At 43.0% G+C, this 18,631-nt stretch overlaps 2 protein-coding genes across 11 annotated transcripts in view; one reads left to right on the top strand and one right to left on the bottom strand.

Annotated features, from left to right (window-relative positions):
- Positions 1 to 15,712, bottom strand: part of LOC146171923 (uncharacterized) — a 244,196-nt gene extending 228,484 nt beyond the window's left edge. For 2 of the 10 annotated variants that reach the window (XR_014702690.1, XR_014702686.1), the window contains exons 1-2: positions 15,198 to 15,346; positions 9,612 to 9,743 (exon numbers count right to left, since the gene is read on the bottom strand). Coding sequence is in view for 5 of the 10 variants with exons in the window: in XM_084586154.1 (XP_084442280.1) it covers positions 9,033 to 9,052; positions 9,612 to 9,743; positions 15,198 to 15,233 (188 nt within the window). In the remaining 5 variants the exon portion in view is untranslated. Of the gene's footprint in view, positions 1 to 9,032; positions 9,053 to 9,611; positions 9,744 to 15,197 lie in introns of all 10 variants that reach the window. The other 8 variants (XM_084586156.1, XM_084586157.1, XM_084586154.1 and 5 more) reach the window with 7 other exon arrangements.
- LOC146171930 (uncharacterized) lies at positions 571 to 9,743 on the top strand. Its single transcript, XM_084586200.1, is given in 3 exon segments — positions 571 to 2,977; positions 2,979 to 6,170; positions 9,642 to 9,743. Coding segments are annotated over 2 exon segments (5,001 nt in total). The 5' UTR covers positions 571 to 874; the 3' UTR covers positions 5,877 to 6,170; positions 9,642 to 9,743.
- Positions 15,713 to 18,631: the final 2,919 nt, after the last annotated feature.

An 18,631-nucleotide genomic window follows, 5' to 3' on the forward strand; every position in this document is an offset into this window, starting at 1 on the left:
CCGCAGTTCGATTCCCCCCCCCCCCCCCCCTCTCCATTCCTTGACCGCCACATGCCATTTCCTTGCCTGCTCTCACTGATATATAAAGGGGACAAATTGTCAAAGCTGGCAAACAATTACCGCACTTGCAAAAAAAAAAAAGAAAGAAAAAAGAAAGAAAAAGACTATTTTGGGGGCTACAATGCACAGCTACAGCTTCGCATTGTAGGCTGGGCTTTGAAGGTAGAGCAGGCCAAGTGCGTGTCGCTGCCCTGCTCACGCCCCTTCCCCACCCTCACCTGGCTACCCAAGTGTCATAAGTTTACCAACCAACCAGCGCGCTGTGCGGAAGCAATCGCGGAGCCTTGCCAACCAATCGGCGCGCGGCGCGCAACTGCTGAAGTCTCGAAACATGCATGGGCCGTTCTAATCCCTCTCCCAGCGAGGCTGAAGTGCGAAAGTTCTAGTCGAGAGAGAAAGCAGCAAGGAGGCACTCAGGCAGGCGGGTGTCTGGATCAGGTCTCTGCTCAAATCCACGCTCAGACTTTGCCTAGGATTCTCATCCATCGGCTGCATCGTCCTTGGCCTGTTCAGGACGCCCCAACAAGCATTTTCTCCTGCGATAAGTTTTTCTAGAATTCCATATAACGCTAGGCGTTTGTGCCGATTGTCCTAATTTGCACGTTAATTTGCGTGTACAGTTGCTTTTCGTTTTTTATTATTTTTTTTTTAGTTTGTTAATCTTCGCTGTGTTGCGATTCAAGTCAGTTCGCATTTTTGTTAATCCTCGCTTTCTGTTAACTGTTGCGATTGACGTCAGTCGTGTGTTGAATTGCGTGTTTTAAACAGGTTTTAAACTTCTCTACCTCTGTTAATCTGCGCTGCACAGATCAACATGAATCGGGTTTTGGTGGCCGGTGATTCAATGGTGAAATATGTTAATCAGTATTTTCCATCGCGTCCTGGTCTGGCTGTTGATGTGAGTGCACACAGAGGGATAAAGATAGAAAATTTGCTCTCGGCGGTAGCTACTCAGCTATTCGACATCGACGTTCTCATTATTCATGTTGGCACGAACAACACTCTTGAGAGTGTTAGCATGTGCATTGAGAAGTACCGTCGGTTGGCTAGCGGCATTGTCAAGAGCAAATCTTCGATGCAAGTAGCTTTCTCCGCCGTTCTCCCACGAGGGCAGAACGAGTATAGGGTTGCTGAAAGCGAAACTCAGCTGCACCGCACGAACGAGCGGTACAGGCAGGTAAACGCTGCATTACAGGAGCTATGCCGCGAGCGGGGTTTCCGCTTCCTGGGCGGCTTGGTTGGATGCTGGAGCAGCTACCTGAGCCGCGATGGTGTGCACCCGAGCCGGCAAGGAAACCAGGTGCTGGCGGAGTATCTCTACCAGGAGGCCTGCAGCCTGGCTGCTGTTGCTGAGAGGCGGTCCATTCAACAGAGGTACCAGGAGAGTCGGGTATCCACAAGTTGGACTGGCTGGGCCAAGCCAGCCAGGGAGGCCATGATTTGTGAGGCAGACTTTCCTCCTCTATATTCATCTATTTGTACTTTAGGAGTAGTAAGCAAGCAACCTGCAACTCCTGCTCCTGTCCAGGGAACAAACAATACTCCTTTGCAACGGGGCGGCACTGACCAGCTTCCAGCTACCCTTTGGGGAGCTGGCTTTGTGCTTGTTGGAGGTGTTCGTGTCCGGCAAAAAGGTTGTAAAGTTTGGACTACCTGGGACAGCCTGCCTTCCTCTGTGTCCCATGGCTCAGGTGTACCCGGATGGGGAAAGGCTGAGAAGAGGCTTGAAGGCTGTGTGCCTTTTACCAAGCCTATGACTCTCAGCCAAGGTGCAAGCACCACCTGTGCCAAGGTGAATGGTGGAGCCTCACAGGTGTCGCACAAAAGCAGCCCTGCTGTGTGCTCTTCCATAGAGGAAGGTACAGTCAGTGCTCCTAAAGCAACTGTACCAAAGGCTGTCTGCAACCATGGCAACAGTGAGTGGGTACTTGTATCAAAGAAGAAGCGGAAGGCTGCGGCACTGTTTCGGCAAGGAAAAGGTTCAAGCTCTGCCACAGGCAGAGACACCAGAGTACTTGCCAAAACAGGTGCCAAGCCCTTGCAGCGTGCCACACCTTATTCTGCAGTAGTGAGGACAGTGCAGGCACACTTTTACAGAAATGCCTGTGCGCCTCCTTCTACTGCAGCATGCTGTGTGGACGGTGAAGGGCAAGCTAGTGACCTGCGCAGCATTGCCTGTGACAGCTGTGTGGCCAGCCACCACCAAAAAAGTTGTGAGCTGGCAGACTTTGCAACTGTTTTGTGCGGTGTTGTCGTAGAGGTTACTGGCTGCAAAAGCCGTGCACGATCACCATCTAAAGAAGGCCAGAGTGCATGCAAATGTGTCGTGAATACTAGCCTAATCAAAGCAAAGTCCGGTGCTGCTAAGCGGCGACGGCGTCGTTTGGCTGCTTCAGTACCTTATGGAGAAGTTGGCAATTTCAATGACCAGGCTCACTCTAAGGTGCAAAAGTCTGCGCATGAGGGTGGCACAGTGAGCAGTGCACAGCCCAGTGCTGCCAAGCGACGCAGACGCTGTCTGGTAGCATCTGCTTTGTGCAGAAAATCTAACTTATGTGATATGCCAGACAGTCAAGCTATCCAAAAAATAGAATCTCTTAAACAGGAAAGGGAGAGAGCAACTGGTGGCCTTGGTGACACTTGGCTAATTGATACCCCATCTGAGCATCTCCTGCCTTTAGCACCAGGCTGCCATAGTGAGCTTTGTGAAGATGTAACCCTTGCCCATGTTCATGCAACTAAGGCTTCTAACACAATATCTGGAGGGGGAGGGAGCAAAATTTGCCTGAATGGCACATTTGATAGTTTTGTTTCTTTTAAGGAATGTTTTGATGAGTGGTGTAAGGAGGGGAAGCATGTCGTTCATGTCGCTAGGTCAAACAAAAACCCCTTAGAGTCAGGATCTAAAGATTATGAATTTTTTGAGAATTACTTATCGCTGTATTCATAGCGGTAATGCTAGGATACGCAGTACTGGAAAACGTCCAAACCAGTCTTACAACAGCATTGGTTGTGAAATGCTTGTTTCACTGGCTCTTCACAAGTCTCCATCTCTGCACTACAAAATAATTCAGCTGAAAACTGTGCACAATCACGACCTTAGTCATTACAATTTATACACAAACCAAAGACTTCTGAACAGTAATGAAAAAAATCAACTATGTGATCTGGTGAAATGTAACGTTGCTTCGAAAGAGTTCAAGAAACTTGTTCAACAAAAGACGGGTAAAACTTTAACTACGAAAGATGTAAACAATTTAAAACAAATTTACTCTGTACCAGTTCGAAATAAGGAGACTCACGGGCAAATGCTAGTTCAGCAGGTAGAAACTTTAATTGAAAGAAATCCAAACTGGGTCATTCATTACGAAAAAGACAATCAACATGAGTTGCAGTTTATCTTGTTCCAAACAAGTGAGATGCGTGAGATGCTGGAAAAATATCCTGATGTTATATTTGTAGATGGGACATATAAAGTTAATATTGAAGGTTATGTTTTGTACTCTGTTCTCATCGAAGATGGCCGTGGGCGTGGGCGGTGCGTCTGCTACGCATTCGTACAAAATGAAACCGCTGAAATTATAAGGGCCATGTTTGAAAAATTTATACAATTTAATCCATTTGTTGTATCAGGATGTAAGGTGGTAATGATAGATAAAGACATGAACGAAATGCGTATCCTCAGTTCTCTTCTTCCGAACAGCACAATTTTACTGTGCACATGGCACGTGCTGAATTGCCTCCATAGAAATATTAATGATAAAGCAAGAGGGCAACGAAAATTACTCCTTCCACTTGTAAAAGCATTAGTCTATTCTCAAACTCATCAAGAGTACTCTGACATGTTAGATCAATTGCGTAATGTAGCTCCTGCTGGATTCTTTTCCTATTATATGCAGCAGTGGGACTCGTGTAGAGAGATGTGGGTGCATGCTTACAGGAAAAGCCTTGTAACCCTAGGAAATAATACAAATAACCGAATTGAAAGCCACAATCAAAAGCTTAAAAGTTTCCTTCGTCCTGGTATGCATTTAGTGGAGGCTGTAGGAGGATTGATAGAGTATGTTGACAATGACGCCGCCTCTCTACAGTTTGCAAAGCTGAAGGAAATGAAGATTAATGTAAATGTAAATTGTATAGATGAATTTCAATTAGAACTGTCCCGTTGCTGCACATCAGAAGCTAAAGATAAACTGCTCGAACAATATGAAAAATTTAAGACTGCTAATTATCAAGTCAGTTCACTTCTCAACTCATTTAATGTGGCTTTAGGAAGTAAAGACTATTGTGTCAGTCAAAATCTGGACAGCTGTACATGTACTTTTTTCAACCAGTACGGCTTGCCTTGTTCGCATATAATGGCAGTCCGCTCATTTGCACAGGAAAGAGTACTCGATACAGCATGCATTCCTAGCAGATGGCAAAAGGAGCATTTTTTAAGTGAAAGCCCTACAGCTACGCCCACAAAGCCAGTAGTAACAAGTAGCATTCAGGTATCTTCACCTCTTAAGCTAAACACACCGCAAAAGATATTCTGCTGGGTGTACAAGGAGCTTGAGATTATGGCCAAGAGTGTCGCAAATATTGCATCCATGGGAAGTGAAAAAGAGGCGCGAGAAAATGTTTTGGCTATTAAGGCATTTGGAAGACAGCTCACAGCAGCATATGCACAGCAAAGTCAGGCTGGGCAAAATTTACAAGGTTTAACAATTCAAACAAGCCCAGCAGTTCAACAAACGAGCACCTTAAATACAGGAAGTAGCTTTGGGAATATTAAGCTTGTAATACCTGTAGTTAAGGCCAGAAGAGGTCGTCCAAAAAAAGTGAAAGCTACTAAGCGATTGTTTTCAGTACAGCAAAACAGGACAAGCCCACTAGTTCACCAACCAAGTCCCATAAATACAGGAAATAGTTATGGAAGCACTAATAAGCCTGTAGTACCTGCAGTTAAGGCCAGCACAGTGCGTCCCATTAAAGTGAATGGCACTGAGGTGAGCTCGACAAAGCAAAATACAATAGACCTTGCTTCTGTTAAAGCCGAGACGTTGCAAATTTATAAGCTCTATTCATTATGTGACAGAGATTTAGAGGCTATTGCTAGACATAGTTCACTGTCAGACAGTGTCATTAATGTTGCCCAGTACTTGATTCGTCAAAAATTTTCTTATATGGGAGGGTTTCAAGATGTTCTATTGGGACAAAGGCTACGTTTTTCTCAAGTGAAGGGCCCATTTGTTCAGATCTTGCATACTCGCAACCCAGATCACTGGCTTACTGTCACTAATGCATGTGCGCCCCCAAATACAGTATATGTGTATGATTCCATTGATGAAGATATACCCCCTGATGCCGTTAAACAGATATGTCACATATTAAAAATGCCATTTTCAACATTAACGATCAGCATCAAACCCGCTCAAAATCAGGGTACCACTTTGGACTGTGGCTTGTTTGCAATTGCTAATATGTATTACATAGCATCTGACAGAGATCCATCAGTAATGAATCTTAATCAGGGTATGCTACGGAGCCATTTACTAGAGTGTATAAAGAAAGGCACCATAGATGACTTCCCAGAAACTATGTCTTTAACTGTTCATGTGCGGCCAAGAATATTTGTGTATAACTTACACTGTGTCTGCAGGCAGCCACTGAATGGCCCAACGACTGGAAATATTAAATGTGGTCTATGCCTTAAATCTTTTCACAGGGACTGCATTCAAAAATTAAAAGGAAATTTAGATGGCAAGGTATTCTTCTGCTCACAGTCATGTTCAGCTAGCGCTAAGGAAAAACTCCAAATTATGAACTCATGAATTGCTGGATTACTCTTTTTAGCCCAAATGTTTCTCTCTTTCTCCTTTGTTTAAGTTCACAGCTAAGCAAATTACCCCCCCCCCCCCCCCCCTCCCCACTTCCAAATAAAAAAAGAAAATTTGCTGCCGAGTTTATGCTTGCTCTGCTATCTCTTCGTTGCTTTTTTGGTTTTGCTGCTTGTTTCTGTTATTTCTTTCCAGGTTAACATGGCACTCCTTCCGCAAAGCTTGCTGCCTTTTTACCTGAAGTGGAAGTTTTCAAGGTCAAGTACACCACCTTCCCATCCTACCACGGTAATCTCACACTTGGCAATGTCCCGCTAATTATCACACCTTTGGTATCTGCAACAGTGCGCTTTGTACTGATGTATGCTGGCTATCAGCCTTGACAGCAATAAGCAGTATAAGAGGTGTTGCACTGTTGGCAATAATTCAAAATAGGATTTTCAAACTGGAAGATCACTTCATTCAGCATAACATTGTCAGCTGTGATGGGCAACAGTTAAATACAGCTGAGACAGGTTAGCTGCCAGGAACTAATATTAAACAGTTATCATTTTACCCATTACTGGTCAGGTCTTTATTTCTTGAGAGATTTATAGTGTACTGCAAATAATATTCATATCAGTTTTAGTTTTTCGCAAATGCCATTCTCTTCATCACAACACCAACAGGAATTACGAGCCAAACTCGGGTGCATGCCAAGCCTGCAAGTACTTGTTGCACACCTGTCACAAGCTCAGTCCCTCACTGCTCCCTACCGGGTGCCTTAAAAAAGAGACCACGGGATAGCTGTGCCATTGTGCAACACACATTTGTTTGTGTGGCTAGAACTGTCTGCAACCACTCAGTTTCACTTCTGTCGAGTGTGGCCCGAAATTCCTCGCACTGCAACACAGGAATGGCATTTTCACAAATTAAAAAATTTGTATGTATATTATTTGCACTGGGCCACAACAGAGAGTTTAGCAGTAATAGTTAAAAGGCTAGCTAATTAATATTTGTCAACCAGCCAGCCAGAGCGCAGCTATCCTCCTTCTTTCTCCTTTTTTTGCTTAGCCCATTTTTTTTTTTTTTTCTCGGTGGCACACAACATCCCCAAAAAAATATTTCTACCTGTGCCACTGCCAGTTAGCTAGTTAACACAGCTTAGCAGTAGTCTAATGCAGACCACAGCTGACAATGCTATGCTGAAGAAATTGCTCTTCTAACTAAAGAATGTATTTTTGACATTCACTGACAGTTGTAGCTGAAACAGTGAATAAAATATGGTGCATGTTGCAAGACAAAAAATATATATACAGTCGTGCCTCGTTAATATGGACACTTTGGTTTCCGACCAAAACTGTCCATAAAGCGAGTCATCCATAATAACGAGTCATGAATAAAAACAAAAAGAATTTTATTGAGAAAAGAGAATTGTAATTAACGACTGCTTTTGTACATAACGGTGTGCACTGGACTCAGAATTTCACAGAACACCGGCACTTTTGAGTGCATTATCCTTGTCATTGTTGTCTTCGAAAAATTGTAGTGCAATCTGAAGCGACTCGCTTACCATGACACCCGTGATGTTGGGCTTTGTGTTGGCTGAACTTTCGAGGACGAACTCCTCACTGGGCGATGAATCAGCGTCTGATTCTCTACTCACCGCCACTTCCAAAATTGCCTCTTCACTGAGCTAAGTAGCCGCTAAGTAGCTGCTTGAGATCCTCCTGAGGCGAGGAAACAGCTGAGCTGTCGATACTATAGTCCCTCGCAGCTTGGATTGACTGAGATGGCTTTTGCCGCTTGTATTCACAGATTTCTTCGCGCCTACGTTCAGCTCTGTTCTTTTGCGTTTAACTCCCGCCATGCCAAAAGCCAGACTCAAGTTCAGGGCTACAGGCTCCTGATGCTGTGCACTTTTTTGCCTAGTTAACCTTTCTGCCTTTCCGTTCTTCTGATTCTTTCTTTTTTTGCCTTGTATGTTTCTGTAAGAAAGCGAAGGAGTCAAGCTGGCAAGCTGCTATGCAGAGGGCTATCGAACATCCCATCTTCTTGGCGCCGTTTTTATGTGTTCCCATAAAACAAACACTGCAAGCTGAAGTGCAGTTTAGAACGACGGCTAGCCGACTACGAAAAGCTTAGACCTTGTCAAGGCCGCATCGTTGACTCAAAGCGAAGCCGACATACGGACCGCCTAGTGTGCAAAGTTTGGCCGTTCGGCAGCGGAACAAGGACGAAAACCAGGAGCATGAGAGGGAAGCGCGTCCAGGACAGGACGCCCGGTCCGGGTTGCGTGTTCGTACGTCGCCTCTTTTGTCGCTGTACTTTGTGAGTGTGTCTTAACTCTCTCCGAAAAGCGTTAACGGCTTCATGGAACACACATTACGCTTTGGGAAAGAAAACTTCAGTTCCCACCGCCACTGTAGGCACTTGTCTTTCTTCCTGTCATTTCTTTCTTACGCTTTTACCGGCCTCTCTGTTCACGTTCAGCAGAATTTATTGCAACCACATGTTGCTGTTTTCCCGACTGCGGCGGCACTTCCGCTGCACCCAGAAGTCTCCTGGTTCCCCCTTTCGGGGTCTTTCTTACGCTGACCCTCGGTTTGCTGTGTACGCTCCTCTCCGCTCTTGCGCCCCCCCCCCCCCCCCCCCTTTTTCTTAGAACGGCGACACGCCGGCTTTGGTTCTTTCCAACCCCACAGGACTCGTTCAGGCATCCCGCCGTATCGGCTGTCGCGTAGGTTCGCGGCTGGCGCGCGCCCATCTTTAACTTGCGTTCGGACTACTCTGCTTTTTTTCAAGCACTGTCCATATTAACGAGACAAAAATACATGGGCCCAAGTGGGGCGCGTGCATTCTTCCCCTGTCCATTGTCCGGACAGCGAGTTTCCATATTAACGAGGCATAAATACATTGAAAAGGTTTCGTCCCCAGAAAAACTGTCCATAATTCGGGTCGTCCATATTAACGGGGGTCATATTAACGGGGCACGACTGTATGTATATATTAGGACAAAAAACTTATATACCTTGTAGGCTTTACGTAGGCTCACAATTAGCACAGGCATGATGCAGTGAGCATATTCTTAATGTTCTACTAAGCTCTATGTAGGTATGTATTATAGTTCCTTAGACCACCTCAAATTTGCAACAGCGAAAGATTTTGTACCTGTCCTCTGAATGCTCCTCCTGCAGGCAGATTAAAGGGACAGTGAGATGTTAACTAAGGTCAGAAAAAGCACATAAGCAACTGGCACATTATCACTCTGCATCAAGGAGAGAAAAGCCTCAAGCTCACCCCAGTGCACTAGATTGGGAAGATACTCAAGAAGACCTTTATGAGTTATCTTTATGGTGTTGTTAACGGCTGATGGGTATGAGTACTTCTAAAAGCATGCACATAACCTTTTCAACTCTTAAAGCATCTGTTGCAGACAAATTGCTCATGCTGGTAAGTATCTCAAGACTGTCTTTTAATAACAAAAGACTGAACTAGAGGAGGACTGGCACTGCTCTGTCTTTGAGTTCCTGTCCTTTGTATTTGCACTGCTTATGCTAAAGTATCACATAGTAATAACTAGCTCGACTTTCTGTTGAACTTGATGGTGCAACTAGCTCCCACTCTCTCCAGCAATGTTTACATTGACATTGTGCTGTTGTCTTGAAAGTTTGTAAGTATATTAAAAAATATATACAAAGCATTCATGCAAAGGCCCTAAAGTTGAGTACTGTAGGGCTCAACTTCAACCTGATTTCCTCTTTGCGTCATTTGTCGCAGTTCCTCATGCTTGGACACACATGCCTCATGCCTGGACAGCACTTCTTTCAAGTTCAAGTTTGCCATCTTACTGCCCTGTCCACTTCCTCGGCAGTCTTCCTCCTGAAAGTGGAGGCCCATTTAACTGCTGTCAATGATACTGTAATGCACATGACATGTAAAAGGCTGTACAGCACAAGGTCGTCACTTACCACAGTACCTTAAAATAATTCGGAGCCCTCTGCTACCGCACCTTTCAATGCAATAAGGCTAAAAGTCCCATTTTCTAGAAAACTCCAGCATCTGAATTGAGCTAAAAATCACGGGCATGGCTGGCAGCGGACATGGTCGGACACTGATCAATTGCAGGGTTCTGCGACATCATGCGACCATGTGATATGGCCGATTTGACAGAAGCTTCAGGCTTGTCATTTCATATAGCAGGACGAAGGCAATCCAACCCTCCAGGAACTTTGCTCGGGAAGCACAGCGCGGGAAGAACGGAGAACGAGGACAACACAGGGCTAGCGCTAGTCCTGTGTTGTCCTCGTTTTCCAGTCTTCCTGCGCTATGCTTCCTGAGTTAAGATGATTTACCAACCTACCCAAGCCTATTTCCTTCTGAGGAACTTTGCATTCAGAGTGGGACATCCCGACTCAAGGCCACGCAAACATGTCTGTATGTTTTTGTTAAGCGAGGCTTTATATCTATGCTAGGTAGTCTTTCACATAATATAGTAGCTTATTACTATACAAAGAGTATGTATGAGATAGCAGAAGAGGAAATTAAGAAATTACTGATTAAGGGTGTTGTAAAGTGCATAAGTAGGAATGTAAGTTAGCAAGAGAAGCTACAAACGGGACCTGTTAATGCTGTCATTATTGTACCCTTCTAGGCAAAATTTAAGTGGATGCCTCATTGTTCTTTTGTCTTCAGTCTTTCATTCCCTCCTCCATCCCTTCCCTCAGAGCATGGTTCAGGTGTCCACAGAAACGTGAGACAGTTACTGTGCCTTTCCCATTCTTCGATTCTTTTTTTTAAATTTTTTTTTGCCAGTGATGAATGCATTGCCTAGATGATGACAATCCTTCTTGTCGAAACGCTGGCTAGCAGACTGAGGCTCCCCATACCCTTAAAAATTTTAATCTGCTCCATCCCAACTTCCTGCCTATTCCCAAAAACTTAAATGAGTGTGTAATTGTTGGGTTCTTTGCTATGAGTACCAAATATCTTGTGTTATGGTCATTCTACTCCTGTAAGTACTTGTGTATCAATGTGACAGTGTTAATGGTCCCGCTCTGCAGAAAATCTGTCAGTGCTGTAGACAAAAAATCATAGACATGCATCTGGTACATGTTAAATGGGAGATGGCATAGCCAAGCATTGATCAGCCTGTGGGTTGTATGATGTCTTGAGACCACATGACATAGCCAGGTTGGTAGTAGCTTTACGGAGGGAAGGACAGGAATCAAACCTGGAACTGTTGGATGCCAAGTCAGATGTGCTACCCCTAGGCCTTACAACAATGTTTGTATGTTTTGGTCGAAGCGGGCTTTATATCTGTGCCGAGTGACCTTTCACATGATGCTTACGGCTGCATGCTAATTAATGAGTATGTGTGAGATAGCAGAGGCACAAAATTAAGTGAAATTAAGCAAGTAGCAAAGTGCCTGTGCGCAAACTGCAAACCGAGCCATAGAGAGGAACGATTAGTGACGTTGAGTCACATTTTTACAGGCAGTGTTGATGTCCCCTAAATTCCTTTTTACTTGCTAGCCAATAAATGCCATGTTTGTGTTTTACTGTTTCACATGCCTCTGCGTCATTCGCTGCATTTTCCCACTGTTCTCCAAATTTCTTTTGACTGCAGGTCAATAAATGCAATTTTGTGTTTTTCCTTTTCAACATGCCTCTGTGCCATTCCCTGCATTCCCTGCCTTGGCGGTCTTCAGCCTGGTCATCTATTGCTTTAAACTGGTAACTGCCAAAGGAAGAAAGCTTGCAAAAAGGTATTCATTAAACTGCAAGACTACAAGAAGGAAACTGATGCATGAAAGCAAACGAAGCAAAGATTTGTTTTGCTGAAAAGGAATAAAAGCATTAGCACAGCTCCACGTATGGAAGAAATGACGACATTAACGCCAAGCTAGATACACAAAAAGTAAAACCCAGAAAATTGCACATGCATGGGTAGAACACTATGAAGACTCTTAGAAATAATAGCAGCAAAAATTAAACACAGAGATGGCGATAGTTATAAACATTAACAGCAGGGCCGTCATGAAGAAAACTCCGGCTTGAGTTTACACTTCTTACAAAGGACATAGAAGTAGCTGTCCTTAAAGAAACATGGTTACGCTCCAGCACTTAGTTTTCTGAGAACTGCGACACAAAGGATGAAAGAGTGTGGGGCATTACAGTGATCAACGAAACTTCAGAAGGCCTGACATTCTGCCCGAGAGGCTATTCTGCAAGTTCAGTGCAAATAGTGTGGCATAAGGTGATCCCTTGCAAAAAAAACTTGCAATTCCCAGAAATTGGCAAGAGTGAAAAACCTTTTGTCAGCACTGCTAGCTGTACTGTTGCAATGATAGTAAAAGTGGCTGCCAAAATAAGCATGACATGCCCTTTATGAAGTGTTCCGCTGAAGTATTTTTTCCATATAGCCTCCACATAATGCACTGAAATCTCCTTTTGGTCAGATCCATCATTGTGCAATGATGTCTTCGTATCCTGCTTGGAAACAGGAACCATATCAGCACTCCCTCCTCGACTTCAATAGATTGGCCAATCTTTTTTCATTCATTTAACAATCCCTCCCTTTTCCTCACAACCAATCCTTTATTATTAAGAAAAAAACAAAAGCACCGGCACATTTAGCTATGCACATTAAAAAATGAGGATATGAAGCCTGACTAGAGAAAGTATGCAATGCGCAGAACAAACGAGTTGGCTTGGATGGCAAGGGAGGACTTTTACATTCACAAATATTACAGTGCTACAGCAAAGATTCACCTCTGCATGCAATGGAAATTTACTTCTTGGAAGCAGCTTTGTTCAAGTATGCAGGAAACGTTTTTGTAATCTGTGTGCTATTGTTATATGCACACGCAATATGTTTGGTAAAATTGGCACCTCCTATTCTCATAACCATCTGATGTGACCAGATTTGGCACACACATCACAGTAGTGAACCCAGTTGCTGTGATGGAATAAACAGCATTTGCAATGTGCATTGTGGAGAGCATTTTTTTTTTAGACATGGAATTGACAGAAACTAGATGATCTCGATTTTTTACATGCAAATGCTGGATGCTGTGAGCATTACTGCAAGTGGATTTACTGTGATCTACAGAGAGTGTGGTATGAAGAGCGCCATCTCTTTGTCTCAGGTTTGTGCAGGAAATACTGCAATAGCGCACCTAATTTTTCCACCCCGAGCTACAGTGATAAAAAGATCCCACCATGGGAATCGGCAGGGGCACACAAAAGGGGCTTTCAATGTGAACAACAGTCGGTTACGGGTCAAGAATGCAGCGGCAAAATTCTTCAAAGGAAGCCCTTCGACCAATGACATCAACTGAGAGGAACCTTCCAGTAACTGAGTTTTTTCTCTTCTCATGCCAGCAGGTGACAAGGGGTGTTGTTTTGACGATAGTGTTCAGTGCCTTGAACAAATGAAAGGAAGAACTTGCCCAGCCTATGGTGACACTGAAAAAATTGATTCTACTGGCAGGAGGGCCTTCTTACAGGGGTATTTGGCACAGCATTCTTGACATTTAACTAATTATAGTACTGTAATCAGCACGCCAGGCTAGAGTGCTGCAGCAGTATGCAGTGGTGCTAAGAAAGTGTTATCTTGGCTCAGATACTCTGGAACTGGCACAACGCAGTTGCCAAGGCAAAGAGTACGCCTATGCACCTTAGGTCTCACCCCATACCCCACCTGACCCGAGCACCTGATAAAAATACGAGGTGTGACACAAAAAAAACGAGACTGGTCCAATAAATTACTGCACTTTTAGAATCAGTTCTCTGTGACATTATCACCTTCAAAGTAGTCACCTCAGCATTCACACACTTCTGCACTTCTGCCATTGCTGGTAACAGTTCTGGAACGAGGTTTTTGGAAGGCCCTTCAGGAGATTCTCTGTTTTTGCCTGAACCTCTACAAATAAGACAAAATTGGTTCCCTTTAAGCAAGATTTAACTTTAGGAAATAAAAAAAGTCGCATGGAGCCAAATAAGTAGGATGCTCCATCACAGTAATGTTTTTGCTGGTCAGAAACTGCTTGACAGATATGGTCATGTGAGCGGGTGCATTGTCCTATTGCAACAGCCATCCATCACTCCAAAACTGTGACTTTTCTTTGCTAATTTAAGTATTTTTAGTGCATGAATAGGGGAGGTGTGTGGGATGATGTCAGCAAAGCAGTTGTTGCCAACTCAACTCTTTTTTCAAGCTACACACTTGTCTCGTTTATTTTGTCACACCTCATATTTCCCTTTATTTACGCGACATGGTGGCGTTTCAGCGCTCTAGAAAGGTGTGTTGATGACCATACAAAAGTATGGGGACTCACCTGCAGTGCAGTCTATGTGTGCTGTGTGCACACAGGTGGGCTTGAACACACCTACTCTATCTTATCCACATTTTAACAAATAGCCCAGTTGAAAACAGCCAGTTTTAACAAGTAGCCCAAATCGGCCAATTGAAAGAAACCATAGTCTAGAAAGTCACAAACTACTAAAAAGAGAGAGAAGATGAAAGTTGCAGATTACAGCAACGAAAAAGGCAAGGTTGCAAATAACAAAATCCCATCTTCCCTGTTGATTACCCAAATCATGTCACGTCGTTTCATGGACTACATACTGCGATCCAACATTGCATCAACAGCTTTTTAAAACTGTACTTGGTTTCTCTCACTTATAACCAGTTATAAACATAAATTTCAGGCATCATGGAGTGTTCATGTTTGTAAACAGCCCGAAACACTCAGCGGAGCTCCCGTAAAATGTTGAGTCATCTACTTTGAAGGCAGATTCCTGCGTAATTTTTCAAGTCAAGTCGCAAAAGGGTGCAGCCATTCGCGGTATACTGCAGCAGCTATTCCCATTTCGAGCTGTTCGTCAATTCGCTCTCGCCTAGCATCTAATCTGCTGCACATTTCAGTTGGTAGACCGACTGCCGGGGACAGGTGGTGATCCCGGTTTCAAACCCCGGATAATGACGAAATTTTAAAGCACCAAGTTTCTGAAAAAACTGAACGGCTTTGATTTGCAGCCTTATGCATACCGAGCCAAACTGTACATACATACTACTGCAAGTACAGAACTGCACACCTGAGAAGACTTGACCGAAGGGGCTGATATAAGAAACTCGCAAGCACACAAACCTCACAAGTACACACACTGCCCCGCTTGTATACAAACGACGTGAACAAACCATACCTCCTAGTTTCGAGGGGCACAAGGAAAGTTTACAGCTATGCGCAAATTTTGCGATGAATGACTGATGCAATAAAGCCATTGTGAATATTTTTTTTATAACCTTCAGTAATACTAAGAGAATCTTACCAATACATTCAATGCGGGAAGCGTTTTCGATGTCATCAGTAGTAATATGGTGTATGGCCCCGCAAGATGACAGCAAATGCAAACATCTCCGCCGCCATTTGTAATGCATCCCGCAGTGAACGTAGCTTGCAGCAGTGCAGCATTTTGTTAACTAAAAAAATAAAAAGAGGGCAACTGCAAATGTTAATATTGTACTTTAAAAATTAAATTGAAGGCTTTAAAGGTGTGCATATATAGTCTGTTTTAGTTTTCGTCGGTTGCGCCATCCACTGTTCATGGCATGGCAGCTATGACACTGAGATGGCAGACGACGCGGCCTCAGGAGACACGAGATAGTATACAATTTCGATGTCTCAGGGAATTGCAGTGAGCAGAACATCCGACCAAACGACGCCGAAGCGTAGCTATATATTATCCGTAAAGCTTTAGTGTAAGCAGCTCTGGGTTATATGAAATGCGAGTAAGACTGGAGGGTCGCGTCCCCGACGACCTCTGGCGCTGCATGGTTATACACAAACACAACACACACAAGAGAATTAAACAAGTGTTGTGTTTGTGTATAACCATGCAGCGCCAGAGGTCGTCGGAGTCCTATAGAACTAGCCCGCTCGCAAGTTTAGCGTGTTGCACAATTAGAGGCGCGATGTACCTCTCCCAGCCAAACCGCGGCATCCTTGCAGTTCAAATTTTGCACAGAAATGGTATTTTGTTGCTAGTATATTTTAATACCAAATCTGTTTGGGGTACATGCCTGATTCGATCAAAAGAAGTCAGATGTTCTCATCTTAAGCGGCGGCGACGACGGCAGACGAGCCGCTACCCCAGCGATGGCACTGGTGGCGCTACCTCATGCTGCTTACAACAACTCAAACCTTCTGCCAGAAACGTTCGCCCCCTCTTTTCCTGCTACAGAGTTGTTGTAGCAGCATGAGGTGGCGCCACCAGTACCATTGCTGGGGCAGCGGTCATTGCCGCCGCATAAGATGGGAACAACTGACTTCTTTTAATCGAATCAGGCAAGCACCCTAAACAAATTTCATATTAAAAAATACTAGCGACAAAATGCCCTTTTTGTGCAAAATTTTAACTGCGAGGATTCCACAGTTTAGCTGGGAGAAGCATTCTACATCGCGCCTCTAATTGTGCAACGCGCTGTATTACTACGGAGGGTCGCGGCAGTGCGCGCGGTGTACGTATACGTGCGCGCCGAATCATTAGAGCACATACACACAGTGACACATATACTACAGGAAGAACAGGATGCTTGGGCATAATAGCTTGTGGAATATATCACGAAATGAGCCGTGGTTATTATGCAAAATAATAATAAAGAGCTAAAATCTTTCGTTAATTCATGCTGGTTGAACCACACCCGGCACATCTGCCCCATTCAGCACTGGAAAATATTTACTTACTGCCTCGTTCCAATTTGATTTCCCAGATACACTTTTTTTTTTTTAAGAAAAAAAAAAACTGCAGAATGATGTCGGGATGTTTTCAGTATGCAAACGGACAAACAGGGGGCTTCTCTGCATGTCGACTTATGTTACTGTAAAGCCCACCCCTTATGATTTTTTTTTTTTTTATGTGCTTGATATATCCTCTTCACTGGCTGTCGTGCTGCATGTATATTACGTGTGCAAAATCCGGCAAAGCAGTGGTAGTGATCGGTTAATGTGATATATGATAAAAACGATCAACAGTGAAAATTCCTAACTGGAAATTTTGTGACTATATTCTGCAATTTAGTGCAAAGGACGAGATTGCTGCACATATTGGTTATTTTAATGTAAAGTGCTTGCCCGATTAGTGAACCGCATGCAAAGGTGATGACAAGACCTCCGCTCATACACACATGCTTCATCTATGTCAAACAATGAACAAGAAGCAAATCAGCAGTGGAGCGCATCAATCTGCTAAAATTGTCAAAGAATTCTTCAACTATAGGTAGCAACATTAGAATAACAAAACTGGTATGTCAGTTGTATTAATGCTTGTGTTACATAAGTAATAGCTGATCTTTTCAATGTTATAATATGCTGTTATAAGTTGACAAATAATATTGTTATGCTGTATTATAAACATGAATTTAACATTACAAAGAAAAATTGCTTTGATATATAGTGTACTCCACATTATACGGTTTCAATAATAACTATAAAACAACATAATAAAAATATACTTCAAGCAGTACAGGTTGCAGAATTTTGCCGCTTTCTTTATTACCGCAAATACATTTTTAAATAAAAGTATAATTTGCACCTAAATCTCTTAAATTCTGCCTGAAACAGAGTGCATGCACAAATATATATATAATTTTGTTATAAAGGTTTGCTTACTATACCACCCCTCTTTTTTCTGTTTACATGAACAATCAAGGAGAAGGCTTCTGTACTCATTTTCACCAAATCTTATATGAACCACCTGGTCTGATGACATACGTTTAACATCACAAGTAAAGGCTCTTAATGATGGCATGGTATGTTGTATGCTTGGCTCTATGCATATGGTATCCATATGGACGATGCATCGAGTTGCATGTTGTTTAGTGTTGTGCAGTTCATATGTCACTATGACTGTTGTTGCACTCTAGCTGCAAATTTTCTAGCTGTTTGACTGGAAATGTCAATTTTCCATCAGGAAGTAAAAACATTCCTGATCAACAGGTTTTCCAGTGCAATATATAATTCAGCTCGAAAAATATGTCATTCTGGAAGAAATATATATGGTTTCCAGCTGGAAAGAAGTGATCTTCAGTTCAACAGTCCAGCTGTAAATGGGGCTCTTTTTTATTATTTTTTCACTAGGCAATTCAAATCAATTGAAAGCAATTCATGTTTATGCTCAACATTTCATTTACAGACTCTCTGACAGAAAGCTGTAGAGACAGCTTAAGGACGAGGTCAAGGAAGCAACAGAATTGTTCAAAGAAGTTTCTAGCAAAGACATTCAGCTTTGCATGCATATAAATGAAAAATGAACCAAAGTACTGACAATATGCAACATTACTATATGTACAATAATATAGAAAAATGCACAAAAAAGTCCCATTTTTAGGTTGAATGAATTAGGTATCATATTGCACAATAAAATAGAAAAACAGGTCACTCTAGAAACATATTGAACACAAAACTTTATGTGTGACTGTCATATGACAGGGATTGGAAAGATAGTAAAGAGTGAAGAAGGTAATTAGTTTGGTAATGTATCATCCCTTTTTCATAGGCACATGTTAAAAATATTGAAACATAGTGCTTCCCCTGATTGGGTCATTAAAAATTGACATTTTTCATAAGCAAAGTCGAATTGATAAAAAAGATTGTAATGATATTCACAGTTTGATGCTGAATGCATGATAACCTCTGTTGAAGGATGTAAATACAATACATTGTTTATGCAACTACGTAGCACCAAACATTAGAATGATGTTACAA

This window comes from Amblyomma maculatum, unplaced genomic scaffold, assembly GCF_055883805.1.
Source record: "Amblyomma maculatum isolate TAMU_Amacu unplaced genomic scaffold, ASM5588380v1 scaffold_15, whole genome shotgun sequence".
Taxonomy (NCBI): Eukaryota; Metazoa; Arthropoda; class Arachnida; order Ixodida; family Ixodidae; genus Amblyomma; species Amblyomma maculatum.